At 34.9% G+C, this 15,179-nt stretch overlaps 1 protein-coding gene across 4 annotated transcripts in view; it reads right to left on the bottom strand.

Moving 5' to 3' along the window:
• Window positions 1-1,224: 1,224 nt before the first annotated feature.
• Window positions 1,225-15,179, bottom strand: part of LOC149564278 (phosphatidylinositol/phosphatidylcholine transfer protein SFH2-like) — a 38,644-nt gene continuing 24,689 nt past the window's right edge. For all 4 annotated transcript variants that reach the window (XM_089827327.1, XM_089827330.1, XM_089827329.1 and 1 more), the window contains 6 exons: window positions 9,931-9,984; window positions 9,597-9,656; window positions 9,408-9,503; window positions 8,633-8,734; window positions 3,623-3,703; window positions 1,225-2,107 (listed from right to left, as the gene is read on the bottom strand). In XM_089827327.1, the coding sequence (XP_089683453.1) occupies window positions 1,742-2,107; window positions 3,623-3,703; window positions 8,633-8,734; window positions 9,408-9,503; window positions 9,597-9,656; window positions 9,931-9,984 (759 nt within the window). In that variant the 3' untranslated portion in view covers window positions 1,225-1,741. The remainder of the gene's footprint in view (window positions 2,108-3,622; window positions 3,704-8,632; window positions 8,735-9,407; window positions 9,504-9,596; window positions 9,657-9,930; window positions 9,985-15,179) is intronic.

Below are 15,179 nucleotides of genomic sequence, written 5' to 3'. Positions count from 1 at the left end.
TTCTCTTCCATGTCACAATGGTCTCGACCTTCCTAAATGCCCTTGTACTTCGTTTAGAGTGACGAATTAGATTGTCACTTTCTAACTTGTTTCATATTTCATTTTTTTTATTTCTTGGCTTGGATTTATTATTTATGTTCGGGGTCTTCCTGTAGATTATCTTGAGTACACTATTTCCTTTGCAACATTTCATCCTTATCTCTCTGCCCATTCACATTGCCATGATGGCAGTATAAGCTCTCCCAAAATCCTTTGATATTCGTACCTCTAGGTGGAATGCAGACTCATGTGGCGTGGACAATCCAGAGGTGACATGGTTTTCTGCGTTGATGCTTCCTCTTTTCCCGATAGTAGCTTTCTATTTGGATGGAGGCTTTGATTGTTTGTGTTTAGACACTATGCGAATGCACATATTATTTGTTGGTTCTTTCCAATTCATGCTCATAACATTTTGCAATCCTAATAATAATTAACTTTGATACTTAGAAGACTCCTGTTGATTTGACGATAACCATATTCTGTTGAAGTGCATGATGTTGTTGAGAGAAAAAACAAAAAGCAGAGACTGTGGAGATGAAGAAATATTTAACCCTTTTGAAGATTTCTTCTTTTTTGGTTCTCTCAAGGTAAAATAATGTTTTGTTCTCTGTTAGTGTTTTCTTGCTCTGGTTAAAGCTGTGTTCTCATTTGCTAGTATGTGCTTGACAGAATAGATCCGAAGATGAGTACTATTTTTGCCTTCTTGCATGATGGCAAGCAACTTTTTCAATTAGATTGTACTGTAAATAAACAAGATTTGTGTTTATTAATAAAGTTACTGGGTACTCATACCAGGTGCAAAATAGGTAGTCTGACAAATCTCTGTGGCAAAAACAGCTGTCTTCCAATAAAAAAACTGTTGGAGTGCTAAGAAGCTTGTAAAAATGGGGGCTAGAAAGGCATCTGACGAATTTTGATTTGTGAATTTACCAACCAATATTTAGCGTAAGCCTTGGGACATCACATGACTCTTCATAAAAGTGTCAAGGACCAGCAGCACTACTGAGACTGCGATTTTCTCTGTGTTACTACTAAAAATTATGCAAACTTTTTTTTTTCAATTAGTAGCAACAATTGAAGCCTTCACTATGCTTCTTTCACAAATTTCAGAGAAACAATCATTGTGCAAAACAATAAATGCAGAGCTACTAACACTAATACAATCAGCTGACATAGGAGCAGAAATGATTACCAACAGATCTTTCAACATTCTCTCCATATATGAGGTGTTTGTACATCCTTAAAAATTTAAGGCAAAATGAGTGGTATTTTGCCAGCAAAAGAAAAATATGGACATTAAAATCCATAGAGTGGTTAAAATCCTGAAGCTGCTTAAGGTAGGCCCCTTTTTGGTTTTGCCAAGTTTCCAAAGACGCCTATCTAGAAACATCTCTTTGTCAAAATTTATCATATAATTTCCTTCCCACCGACTCCAATTCATGTAGGAAAACAAAGCTTCCATTTTAACACATTAGGCAGAATGGAAGTCAGAAATACTTCCACAAAAATAGTCAACCAACTACAATACATTAGAGTGGCATAATGCCAACCTTAAGAAGAAACTGTCGTCCTGGAGATTGTTTGAAATTATAAATCTTATCCACAAAATGAAGGATAAAATCCCAAATCTCAAATAACACTTGAACTCAAGTTCAAGTTATGTCAGGATGTAATTTGAATACGAGATTCAAATGCACTTTACCTAACCTAGAGCATTGTTTTTACTACTTGCTGCTTGTAATCTCACAGATTGATCACCATTTACTCTTAAATTAGCAATACCGTTCTCAACTGCCGATTCATCACTCATACTATTGAGTGCAGTTTTAATTGTTTGTATGATCACTGTTCCTTCTTCATCCTGCTCTGGCACATCCACATGAAATGAACCCATTTTGGTGGGTCCTACAGGCTTCACAATAGATGCTTGCTGCTTTATATACTCGTAAAGTTCTAAATGAAATTGATGATTTGGAGAAAAACAATCTATTGTCTGATCATTATTACGTCTGGATGAACCAGATCGCTCCTGTCTTGAGAAATGAGGCAGAACATCATAGTCCATTACCTGCAAAGAACATTCTTGAGCATCATGAACAATCGCACAATTGTCGTGGAAAATGTAACATCCTCCAAAACTATTACAAAGCATACAGAGAAAAGGATACTTAATTTGAGAGTATTGATTCTCAGCCACTTAATTACAGTTATAATAGGAATAAATCAATTTTAAACTCATTTTGAATTTTCAAACATTTCAGTATAACATTTATTCAATTTCAAATTATGTTCAAAACAGACTATTCATCCTGATTTTCAATTCTGTATGTAGTCAAATGGTCCCTGCATAATTCATATTATATAAAGCAAGCTGCAAGCATGATTGTAACAATGGCATCAAATGGGCTCTATTTGATTCCAAATCATAAAATATTATGCAACAATGAATGTAATGCACAAGTACCCTCATCAAAAAAAATGTGCAATATTATTTCTGGATTTGGTTGTTTACACAATTTAAATCATTGATGATGACTGATACACAATCAAATCCAGAAATAACAAATAATATCCACATGGACTCTGTAAAACTGATAGCAATAAAAAGTACAATGGTTACCAACATCAGAATGATGCACTAATAAAAATTTATAGTCATTAGATCAGTCAAGGAAATTCCAAAGGTCGATATGCTCAAAGGCAGACAAAAAATACTAGAAGAACAGAAATCTTCTCAAATGTGAGAGCTAAAATCAGGGCTGCAGTTACTTGGTGGTGTGGAGAAATGAATGACAGCAAAACAATCCTCTAACCTTAGTTATTTGTCTGCTACTAAACTCTCTTGTTAAATTACGCTACCAACAAAGTGACCCTTCAGATGCCAACACTTTTGCATACTCAAGTTGATGATTATCCCTCCTCAAACATTTGAACCTAGAAAAGTGTGAGGCTTTATCACACAACTAGTTTACCCATCACCGGTTGTATCTTACTTGACTATTCTAACAAAGATAAAAAGCTTCATTTGCTTGTTGGTGGGTGGATTGCCTTTACAGAAAACCCAGCAAGAGAAGTTGAGGAAAATCACAAACGTGCTCTCCAAATGAATAGGCAACCAAATCATAGAGTATTTGTTATTTTACAGAAAATTTTACTTATTCTATTGTAACTAGAATCTTATCTGTAAAATGCTCAAACCATAAAACCAGATTTCGTCAATAAGGTTTAGACAAGGGGGAATACTATTAACTTCCCAAAATTGACTAATTTACCCATCATTTGTGATTCCCATATGACTTTAAAAAGATACAGTCCCATTTGCTTCGTGTTGAGAGGTTAACCCTATTAATATTTCAGAGGGAAACCCAGAAAAAAAATGAGTCGTGCTGTCGAACAGTTAAACAGCCAAGTACTATGGTTTTTCACAAGAAAATTGCAGCTAGGAATATTTCTAGATTCTATAAACCTAAAAAGTGGTCAATACTATGTCTCCTAAAAGTGAAGTTACAACTATGCTCATACTATCACAATTTATAGACTAAAACATAATATTAAACTCTGTAGCATGTTCTAATCAAGATACCTTCAGTAACTCGTCCCTTCCACAGCCTTGCAGAACCTGTACTTTCTTCCTTGTCCTTTCTTGTAACAAGGGCTTCACAACCTGTAAATTAGCACATAAATCCAGCATCAGTAGTCAGCTGCTTGCACACAATATGCAAATGGAAATAGCTGCATTCTACATAACTAGATATAAGGGGTGTATTATAAGGGGGTATTATAGACTTTGACCATTTGGGGGCAAGAATTCTGACTAGAAATTAGGGTGACCTATATAATGAAAGGAATTGGTAAACCTGTATTGATCAAATGAAAATTTCTCTCCAAAACAGAAAACCGACCAATTGCAATTTAAATTTAAAAAATTAAATATAGAAATGCCAAAAAAGAGTTTGTTGGTAACAAAAGTTCCTTGAAGGAAATTATTATTTAAATCGTGATTAGATAGATTCCAGTTAATCATGCTAGTACATTGCAAAACATATATTAATAAGGAACTTGAAAAGAAATTCGGAACTGTCCCATAACATTATAATTTACAATGACAGTAATGCTTGCTTCCTCTTCATTTACAGGTTGCTGCTTCTTCCTTGTCAATGTTTCACTATCCAATGCTTAATCCAACTTCATCTCACAACTTTTATCTCCTATACACTCAACTTCTTTTCCTTGCACTTAATTTTCATACCATCCAGTATTTTCTTTCCCTGATAAAAATGAACATCTGCACTCAATGTTTAAAAACTAAATGAAGAGTCCCACTGTTGTCCAATGACCTGTCTGTAAACATTCCAGACATCAGAAAAAAAAAATCAGCCAATTCAAGAGAAAATTGGTGTAGCTAGTTAGCAAAATCATAACCTCTTAAGCATTGAAAGGTGGCATGTGTGAATCTTACCATAGCAAGGAACACAAAGACATCATAACTGCCTTCTTATATCTAATCTCACATTTTCATAGTGCATATGGACAGTTCAAAATAGAAGCACATACTTCCAAGCTCGCTGTTATATTTTTTAAGTCTTAATGTTTACAAGTAGCCCAACTTACATTTGTTGGTGTAAATATTTTACATTGCCTATGATAATGTTCATCCTAGGAGCAATATTGCACCTAGCTATTAAGTTCACTTTAGATAATAGGGATATTTAATTATTCTCACCTAGGTGGCTAAGAATGATCTGTTCATGACTCAAGATACACAAATACCATCAATGCCTCATAAATCCTTGTTGGTGGCAATTAGGTGCCACTTTGTCTCGGCTAGAATATCTTACCTCCTAATTGGGAATGATTGAGCCTCAAACACAAAGAAAAAGAACTTGTGTCCCCGACTGGCAGATATTTTCAAGACTTGGGCAAATGCTCCCCAACCTCCAGCACTGCCAAGTCCGCCACCTCTTTTGGGGATGCCGTTAGGTTGCTTGCTATATGGCACATGCCATTATATACTGATTGCAACCTTTAATTCATGATAACAGCTTGCCTTTCATGGAGCACTCACAAAGATGATATATTGCATACTTTCCTTGAAGATTTCAGTTCACCTCGATTTTTATATCAGCACCATCACCCACTGCCGTCCACTCGCCATCTCCAAATTGAGGACCTTGATCCTGCACTTGCAGTCCCCAAAAGCCATCCCCATCTCAAGAAACTTCAGTCCCCAAAACCCATCCCTACCTCAAGAAACTCTATGGAACTAACTATTTTGTTGTTAGGTCCTAGATAGATGCTTGCTTATGCAAAACCCTAACATGGTATCCAAATCATGATGCCATAAGGCTAATCCCATCTTTGGAAACTTGTAGCTCTAAAGTGTCAAATAAGTTACATCATCTTGTAACTGCCTATAAATTGTAACTTTGTTTTCATCTAAGTTACCAGATTTGTTTTTTGCATATGCAAAGTCAGGCCAGGTCCTATCTGATCTGAAGTCCACACTGGATTCCACTGCTCAAAATTTGGCCATAGTGATGCAAATTCGGCCCAAAGTTTATCAAATGAGCCTGAGCCAAATTTTGCAGACTTTACAAAGAATTTCAAAATCTGCAGTAGGACCCAGGCTGACTTTGGCCAAAAAACACAATTTTTGACTTTATTCAAGTTTTTTTTGTCTAGCTGTCCATTTGGGAATGAAAAAGAAAACTACTTGCCTCCATTGCTAAACATTCTTGTTTGGTTGTCAATGCTCAAGTAGTGTTAAAAGGTGATTGTTGCATTCTCTAAGCTTGTCTGTGAGTTATTCATGTATGGTAACAAAAGAGGTAGGTTTCTGTTGATTTTGTTTGTTTTGTACATTTTTGCAGTCTTTTTGCAAAATGAAATGAACTCTAGTTTTATTTTATTTTTTCATTTCAGTTTTGTGGCTTTGTATGTTGTTTATAGATTCGTAAGATGGCAAGTGCTTCTATCACTAGGAAATCCTAGCTCAAAACAGATATTGGCTCTCCACTATGAAAATATCCGAAGTGAGGAAAGTCCGCTCATTGCAAACATTCTCGTCCAAGCAATTGGGCAAGGTAGCCCTCAAAATATTGTTCAAGTAATAATAGGCAATGCCAAAGATTGCAGGGTTGTCAGGTTATTAGTTGAGAAGCACTTCGAACACATTTTTTGGACACCTTGCGTTTTCCACTCACTCAAAGTAATGCAGCAAAAAACTGGCAAGAAAATTGAGTGGATCAAAAAAAGTATGAAGATGCCTAGGAGATCCATATGTTCATCATGAACCACCATATGTATCAAGCCATATTTAGACAATTCTCCAGATTGGAGTTATTAAATTGATAAATAATTTAAAATTGAAATTAGTTTTAGACTTTAGTTTAGTAAACTTTCTATGATTTTAATTTTAGTTCAGTTTTAATTTATTATTGCTTTGCTTTTGAAATAGGTTGCTCAGACTTGTTTTGCCTCCAATATTATTGTTTTCAGACGCATTGTGAAGGTTAAACCAATGGTATTTAGAGAGTATTGAGGCAATCTAGTAGTACAAGGGCAACTTCGATTAGGGTAGTAAGATTCACTAAGCCGATATCAAGCATGATCTGACACAATGACATGGACAACCTTGCTTGGGTGAAGCATATGAATGTCATAGACTCCTGAAGAAAAAGCAAGATCTTGGAGAAACGTTCTTCAAGGAACTACAAAAAACATGGTGGAGAGATAAATCAAAAATGACTACCCTTTTGCATCTCCTTGCCTTTGCATTGAGCCTTAGGTACTATTGTTAGTCCGTCCTCAAGACAAGTAGTACTAGAGTTGCCCAATACATAGCTCCTGGAGTTGATCAGGGGTACAGTGCAGCCCTTCATAGACTCTTTCGTGACCTCATACAGCCTACAGTGAGGGCTGAATTCATGAGTTTCACATACACTGATGATTGTGGTCTTATTGCTCTAGAAAACAAGAACAATGTTCATGCTCATAAATGGTGGTACTTCCATGGAGAAAAGTACCAGCACCTACGACCCATTGCCATCAAAGTTATATCACAAGTTTGTTCTTAATTCTTAAGATTCTAAGTTCTAAATTCTTACTAATGAATATTGAATTTGTATTTAAAAAAATTAATCAAAACTCTTAATTCTCTAATTCCAAAATTGAAAATCCTGGTAGAGTGCTAGATTGTAATCATCTAAGAGTAATTGGACCACATATTCTTCAATCTACTCAATAAAATGCAATAGACAACATACCAAGAAGGCAGAAGAGTTGATCTATGTGCATTCAAACTATAGGCTCCTAATGCACAAAGACAATTCCTACAACAAAGGGGGAGCAAAGCATTGGGATGTTGAACCAGAGGGTGTGAAGTTGGATGATTCGATTTCCTTACCTCGATGAACTTGCCGTTGATGATCATCATCATCATCATCATCATTAGTTACCTAGTGATACTAAGGCTGCTCCCAAGGCTTCTAATTTGCCAGTCAGAGAAAGATAGTATGTTTGATGATTTTTTTAATCAGTAATGGCTGATTGTTAATGTATGTTGGCATTTTGTTATGTCATTTGGACTAAAATATTAATATATATGCTGGTATGTTTTCCTACATTGCTTTACTATTCGCATAGTGGTGTATGAACTTATTTGCTGCTACACACACACACACACACACACATATAGACAAACTGAAAACAAATTTGAACCCAATCTAAAAAAATTGAACAAATTTCAAACCCATATCGACAACTTAGGTTTTCATTTATAAACAAGCATACCTTGATGAACTTGGCGTTGATGATGATGATGATGATGATGATTAGTTACCTAGTGTTACTAAGGCTGCTCCCAAGGCTTCTAATTTGCCAGTGTCAGAGAAAGATGGTATGTTTGATGATTTTTTTAATCGGTAATGGCTGATTGTTAATGTATGTTGGCATTTTGTTATGCCATTTGGACTAAAATATTAATATATATGCTGGTATGTTTTCCTACGTTGCTTTACTATTTGCATGGTGGTGTATGAACTTATTTGCTGCTACACACACACACACACACACATATACAGACAAACTGAAAACAAATTTGAACCCAACCTAAAAATAATTGAAAAAATTTCGAACCCATATCGACAACTTAGGTTTTCATCTATAAACAAGCAATTACCTGAAAGTTAGTTTAGTCAGATAGCTCACAAAGATCATTTCATGTAGTTGCTTCAGAATATCTTACAAGCAAGTGATAAGAATACCTTCCAACAGTCAGAAAAGGCAGTGTGTAACAATATAATCTTTCTGCCTTTCCTGAATAATTATCAGGTTTGTTTGTATACAGATTTTAGATTCCTTTCTAAAAGCAAATAGGAGACATCATGCATTGATCAGAAGCTTACTAGAGATTATTTGAATTTCATATAGCTCATAATAATACTTGTATCTGTGGTGATGTGTAGAATTGTTTCAACATGACAAACATTATCAAATATACACCTTTTGAAATGATATGACACTACCAAAATTTCTCAACCTTTACATGCAGCTATTTCTTTCTGATTATCATACAAGTAGATGAGGAGAATACCTTCCAACAGGCTGAAAATACATATGGAGCATTAACAATATAGTATGTCTCTGTCTTTTCTGGATAATTAAGATCGTCGATTGTGGATATCGTAGTCAATATCTGCAATCATATAATGGGAAAGTTGCCTGATAAGAAAACTTTAAAAATGCTGAAAATCTATATGCATATGCATTTTAAAGCCACATCAAGTCTTACAAATTACTAGATTCATCATAACCTACAAGGTTGTTAGAGATGTTAAACAACAAAAATAGTCATACTTGCAAGAAATACAAGCAAGTAGAAAATAGGGACAAAATTTAAAGAAAATCAACATTAAAATGTTTTTTTTTTTTTCAAGATTATATCCTACCTTGAAATAAATTCAAAGTGGCTATCATGAAATTAAATTTCAATTTAATAATTCAAACCATGACTTGTAAATTTAATCCTCTCATTTTATTCACTGGAGGAATGTTCATGCAAATTTGAACCATTGGATCATAAAGTCCCACTGGATAGCTACTAAACAGTGGTAAATCCAGAGGCTGTGGTAAGAGATGGCTCTTGTTCCTCTTCACAAGACTTCAAAAGAATGCATGAATCAAAATTATTTAATAACCTCAAGTATTTCAATATTAGGTCAATGGAACTGAAAAATGAATTCATTTACAATAACAGGGTTCAACAGGTAAACCATCTTGTAGGTTATGAAACATAATCTTTAAGCACTTGAAAAAAGTTAATAAATAACAGTATCCATAAGGAGCTCAAAAATTTGCAAAAAACAAACCTTGATGCGATTTAAAGCAGAAAGTTTCAGCCCCGTCATATCCAAAACTTTCAAGCATGGTCCAATGTATCTCCCATGTTTCTTTGTTGAATTTGGCTGAAACGTTGATAAAAACAAAATTAAAGATATTCTGAACTAAAATAACATTTTAACATCCAAAAACATTTCTAGATAAAATCCAGTGCTTACCAATAGAACTTGATCTCGATACTCATTCATCTGTATATGTGACTGCACATATTTGTCTGCCTGCATGAAGAGAACAAAACTGTACATGAGTTTGCATTCAAAATTCAATAAAACACCAAAAAGACGAGAAAAAATATATGCATGTTTGCACATCATGGGGGGATCACATATTATGCACAAGGAAAGGGCAATTGAGGCAGCTGACTTGAAAAGGAGAAGCTGCTTCATCAAGTGCATGTCCATATTTTTTAAAAATGTATAACTGTAATGTATATAAAGGTCATTGAAGGAAAGCATAAGACAAGTATTCCAAGAAGAAGAGCACTAGTCTTACAGATGCTTTATCATATCCGCTGAGCCCCACACCAATAGCAAAAACAGGCCGACCCTGCAAATGGCCATAGTCTTATTTTATAAACAGCTGCATAAATTAAGTACCTCTGCATGCACCATAAATTATAAATAGTTGCACAGATCAAGAATGTCACTGCATGACCAAACATTCAGCTAAGGAACAAGACAGCTAGGATTACTATCAATCAATGCAGCAATTCTGAGTAAACTGTGAACCAATTTTCCTTAATATTCTCAGATACAGAAAGTGGGTCAAAACCTAAATTTTATCAAAATACAAAATATGAAATGGTTGACAGCTTTAAAATGTTTGCTTAATATCTTTTATTGCACAAAAGGAGAAAACTGTGTTCATTTTATATATGAACCTAAGTTGCCATGTTTCCTGTTTGAGGCTACATTCCAATTTGGGTTCTGGTTCCAGTTCCATTCAGGATCCGATTCCAGTTCAGGTTTCCTCTAGGTTCAACTTGGGTCTATTTGGTAGGAACCTGGGTGCCCAGGGCACACCCACGCCTGTGGATGCCAGAAAAAACGACCCCACGTGCCTGGAAAAACTATTTTGGACTCTGTAAAATCCACTTGCAAATACATTTTGAGACTTCTGCAAATTATGAATACAAAACATGAGGTATCTTATTTATAATTTTATTGGCAATTATGTATTTATGAGAATCCTGCTTCCAATTTATTATTGTGGTAACCAAGGTATGACCACACTCCATGCCTATTGGTACCTGGCATGTAGTTCGCTTCAAATGAACTTGAACAGAAGTGCTAACCTTGATGCCTATGATCATGATGAAGTGAATATGATTATTAAATATAAAATGTCTTGTAATTTTCTTTGAGTAATGGCATTTTAAGACTTTTGCAGCTTATGAGTATAATGTATAAGGCATTTTATTCATAATTTTATTAGCAATAATGGATTTATGAGTATCATGCTTCTAACTTAATATTATTATATGTTTGATCTTTTGGACATGTATAGATAGATAGGAGAGTGTGTGTGTGTGTGTGTGTCTGTGTGTCTCAAAATTTAAAAAAATTGACAAACACAAACCCAAACCCAAACCTGTATCAGAACCAGGATCTGTAACTTAGATATAGAACTATACATACAAACACAATACAGACATTAATACTCCATTTCATTTTTGGTGGATCTTGGAGAACAATGGTTCTCAGCCAGATATCTTGTGATAAAATAAATACATTCTAAAGTGTATTAAATACTGATCCGTCAAGAACCTCAGACATGTACAAAAACAGAAAGCAGGTGCAGAAAGCGGATGCTGAAAAATACTTTGAACACCGAAACACAATATAAACCATGATAGCTGCCATTGAGTACTTCTGCTTATATTATGTATTCTAAAGACGTTGCAGTGGACGACTCAGTCAATGCATTAATTATGGATTGGTAGAAAACAGTGAATTCCAGCTACAGACACCATAGAAAATTTGATTTTCCCATCCTTTCACATAAGCTTTTCACTAAAAGAATTTGACAACTGAACTGTACTTTCTGATGTTTGAGCATTTCTCTAACTGATAATTTATAGAACAATCGGCTTTCCAACCTTTCACATATGTTTTTCTTTACAAGAATTCAGCAGCTCAAATCTACTTTCTGATGTTTAAGCATTTCCGTAACTGACAATTTTAATTTATGCAGATCAAACTCAAGATACCAAAAAAGCCAACACCCCTGGTGCACATAACTCTGCCTGATTAAGACACCTAAATTCAATTAATATATTAATTGAATTAAGTTGTCCTATGATGCATTTATTGGTTAAAACAATTATGCATTGTTTAATTAATTAATTGTGATATTGCTATAAGGACTCAACTATGTAGTCTTTTGAGGCAAACTCATTGATCCATGTTTCATGAGTGATCGTTCATACAAACCCATTTCTCATGAGAATGAATGGAACATTTAGTACTCACTGCATCTAGATTATGCTCGCGGAGATGAAGCATTGAGACTTCCCGGGAGATCACCCATCCCAGTACTATTCGAGCTCGACTGCACAGAGTTTCCTCCATGGTTAAATCCACTCTAATTGCAACCCCATTTGCAAAACCTTCAGCAAGTGTTGAACCTTATGAACCATTAATTCAAAATCCCCTGAAGCTTATCAATTGATAAGTAGGAGATATTTTCCACAGCAAGTCAAATTGCGATATTGTTATCAGGATTCAACTCTGTAGTTTTCTGAGTCAAACTCATTGACCCAAGTTTCATGAGTAGTGTTCACACGAACCCATCTCTCATGAGAATGAAAGAACACTCCACATACATTGCTAAGCCTTGCTGTTGGAATAAACTCTACAAAGCATGCTTGAGCTGGGTAGTAATAGGATGGGTGAGTTCCCAGGAAGTCTTGGTGCTTCACCTCTGTGAGCATCACCAGATAAGTACCTTGGAAACTGTGTCCAACATGCTGCAGATTTCTGCCCTGTGTGCATCACCTGATAAGTACTATTCCAGCTCAACTGCATAGAATTTCCTCCATGGTTAAATCCACTCTGATTGCAACCCTATTTACAAAACCTTTAACAAGTGTTGAGCCTTATGAACCATTGATTGGAAAACCCCCTAAGCTCATTAATTGATAAGTAGGAGATGGTTTCCACAGCAATCAAATTTTAATATTGCATTTAGGATTCAACTTTGTAGTTTTTGAGTCAAACTCATTGACCTATGTTTCATGAGTAGTGTTCACACAAACCTATTTCTCATAAGAATGAATGAATACACAACACCCATTGATAAGTCTCAGTGCTGGAGCAAACTCTACAGCAGAGAATGCTTGACTTGGGTAGTACTAGGATGGGTGAATTCCAAGGCATCTCGGTGCTTCACCTCTATGAGCATCACCTAATGAGTACTTTGGACACTGTCTCCAACATGTTGTAAATTTCTGCCTTGTGCTTTTGGTGAAACTTTGATACCAAATCGATCCCCATTGTGGATAGAAGCATTTCAAGTTGTAATCAAGCATTTACACCATGTAAATTTAAACTAAATTCTTCGAGAAACCAACCTCCATAACAAATGTGCAAAAGAAGTCTTAAATCAAAGAGAAATTCATGCATAATTCTGTGATTTCAATATTAAATAAATGATCCTAGGTATGTTACAATTTGAAAATAACAAGTTAAATGGTAAAGAGTTTGTTTCATAAGATAGAGAATGAAAATATTAAAAGGACAAGCTTGGAGGCTGTCCAATGAAGGAGTGAAATCCACTCCCACCTTGGACAAGGCTATTCAAGGAGTAGATCAAATCCAAACCTGCTTTGGACACCATTGTCCAACACCCGTCAGATTTCCACCAGCTTACAAACTTCCAATTCAACCTTAAGATGCAATAAAGCCCCTAAAATTGGGTCTTTTCTAACAATTGCATGTCGAAATAGTTTAAATAGACTAAAAGGTAGGAAATTTCAAGTTAATTTGAGGGTTAAAATACAAAGTTTTTAAAGAGGTTTCATATCTATCTGTCTGATTTAATGCAGTTATCTCTTCTGTTTTGCAAGGTAACTATGAAGGAAGGAGATGCTTAGAGAATGAGGAACTAAGCCAAAGATCAAGCTTGAGACTTCAAGCAAAAGGATGCTTTGAGGTCAAAAGCCACAGAGAAGATGGCAATCCAGATAATCAAAGAATAAGTTGTGCAAAAAATATGATTAAATCTACAAGCAGATGGAGAAGATTATCAAACATAATTTCCTTCAGAAATACAAGTTCATTTTAAAATATCCAACATCATTGAGCACCTACATCACTCCTAAATATCAAAGCCAAGATATCAAGATTTCAAATACAAGTATGTTCAAGCAAGTTCAATGAGAAGACTCCCAAAGGATAGGGAGTATTAATAAAGATGAGGCAATTTGGGAATATATGCCATCACGATCTATTGAAGGCTTGACAATGCTTAGTATCAAGAAATATTTTTTCATTTCTAAGGAATTAATCAAGTTTATAAGATAAGCATGTTGAGGTAGTGCCCACTCATCTTCCAGTTAGATAATTTCAGTTACATGTACCCAAAATCAGCCTATCGTGTCATGTCAAACATACATGTAGTCCACCTAATGTCTCTACCTAACCAGTTTTTTGATTAATCAATAAAAGCTGTGTTTTTTTCATTGGCCCACGAGATGGTGCTTCATTGTAATTGGAAAGCATTTAATATGTGTAACTGCTAGTTGAATTAGGGCTCTCTATTGGATAATTTTGGGCCCTTGATTTCATCAATCCTGACTGCTCATTGTATTTGAGCTCCCTATGAAAGGCAAGGCCCTTCTCATATGTTAAAGAGAGACTTGTAGAGATTGTTCCAAAAATAGTGCTACAATTATTCATGATTCATTGTTAATTTTCATGGTGGATTACTAGTATCATCTTGGAGTAATCCAAGGTTTTGTTGGCTATCAAATCGTTGGTTAGAAACCTACGAGCCTTGCCTGCTCGATGCTGGATATCTAACTGATTTTGGCCAACTTAACAGGATTAATCTACTCGATTCAAATCCTCTGCACTTTTGGCTCCGCCAAACCAAGGCCTGTTCACCCAAATCTTGGTTAGCAAACACTCGGGTCCAAGATGATTTATAGCGGATTATAACATATAAAACAAACTCCTCAACTGGCAAGTGTCAAGGAAACTTTTTGGATTGCGATTAATAACTATTATTCTTCAAACTTTGATTATTTTATTAAGATTCTATGCTGCTGAAAGGAAAATTTTAGAAAACAAATTATTAAATGAAATCAGATCCTTAAAGAAAGAAGCTAAAGAAATGCCAGCATTTGATTTAAAATTTATGAGCAAATTTATGATCAGTGCCAAATTCTAAGTGGGAAATAGAGTCAAACATATATTTCTTACATACAACTTTATGATATTGGTGATATTATATTTGCTGATAATTCAATTATCACAATGCCACAAATTGTTACACTTTCGCGTATTCAAATTAGTTTATTATGCTTTAACCCTTATGTGGACACAATAGATACAAATAATGGAAAAGATTATATCTCGCACTATTTGTATTTATCAAATCTGAGTAGCAATGAACAATTTAATGTACCTATCGAAACAGTGAATTATAAACAAATGATCAACAAAATCACAAAGGACGAGTTATATATTTTTCAACTCTAAAACAAAATAAAGGCCTTACAGAATATATTGTTGGAAAAT

Source organism: Cupressus sempervirens, chromosome 4, assembly GCF_028749045.1.
Source record: "Cupressus sempervirens isolate cs-2001-9-10 chromosome 4, ASM2874904v1, whole genome shotgun sequence".
Classification (NCBI taxonomy): Eukaryota; Viridiplantae; Streptophyta; class Pinopsida; order Cupressales; family Cupressaceae; genus Cupressus; species Cupressus sempervirens.
This window is presented reverse-complemented; position numbering and strand designations above follow the sequence as displayed.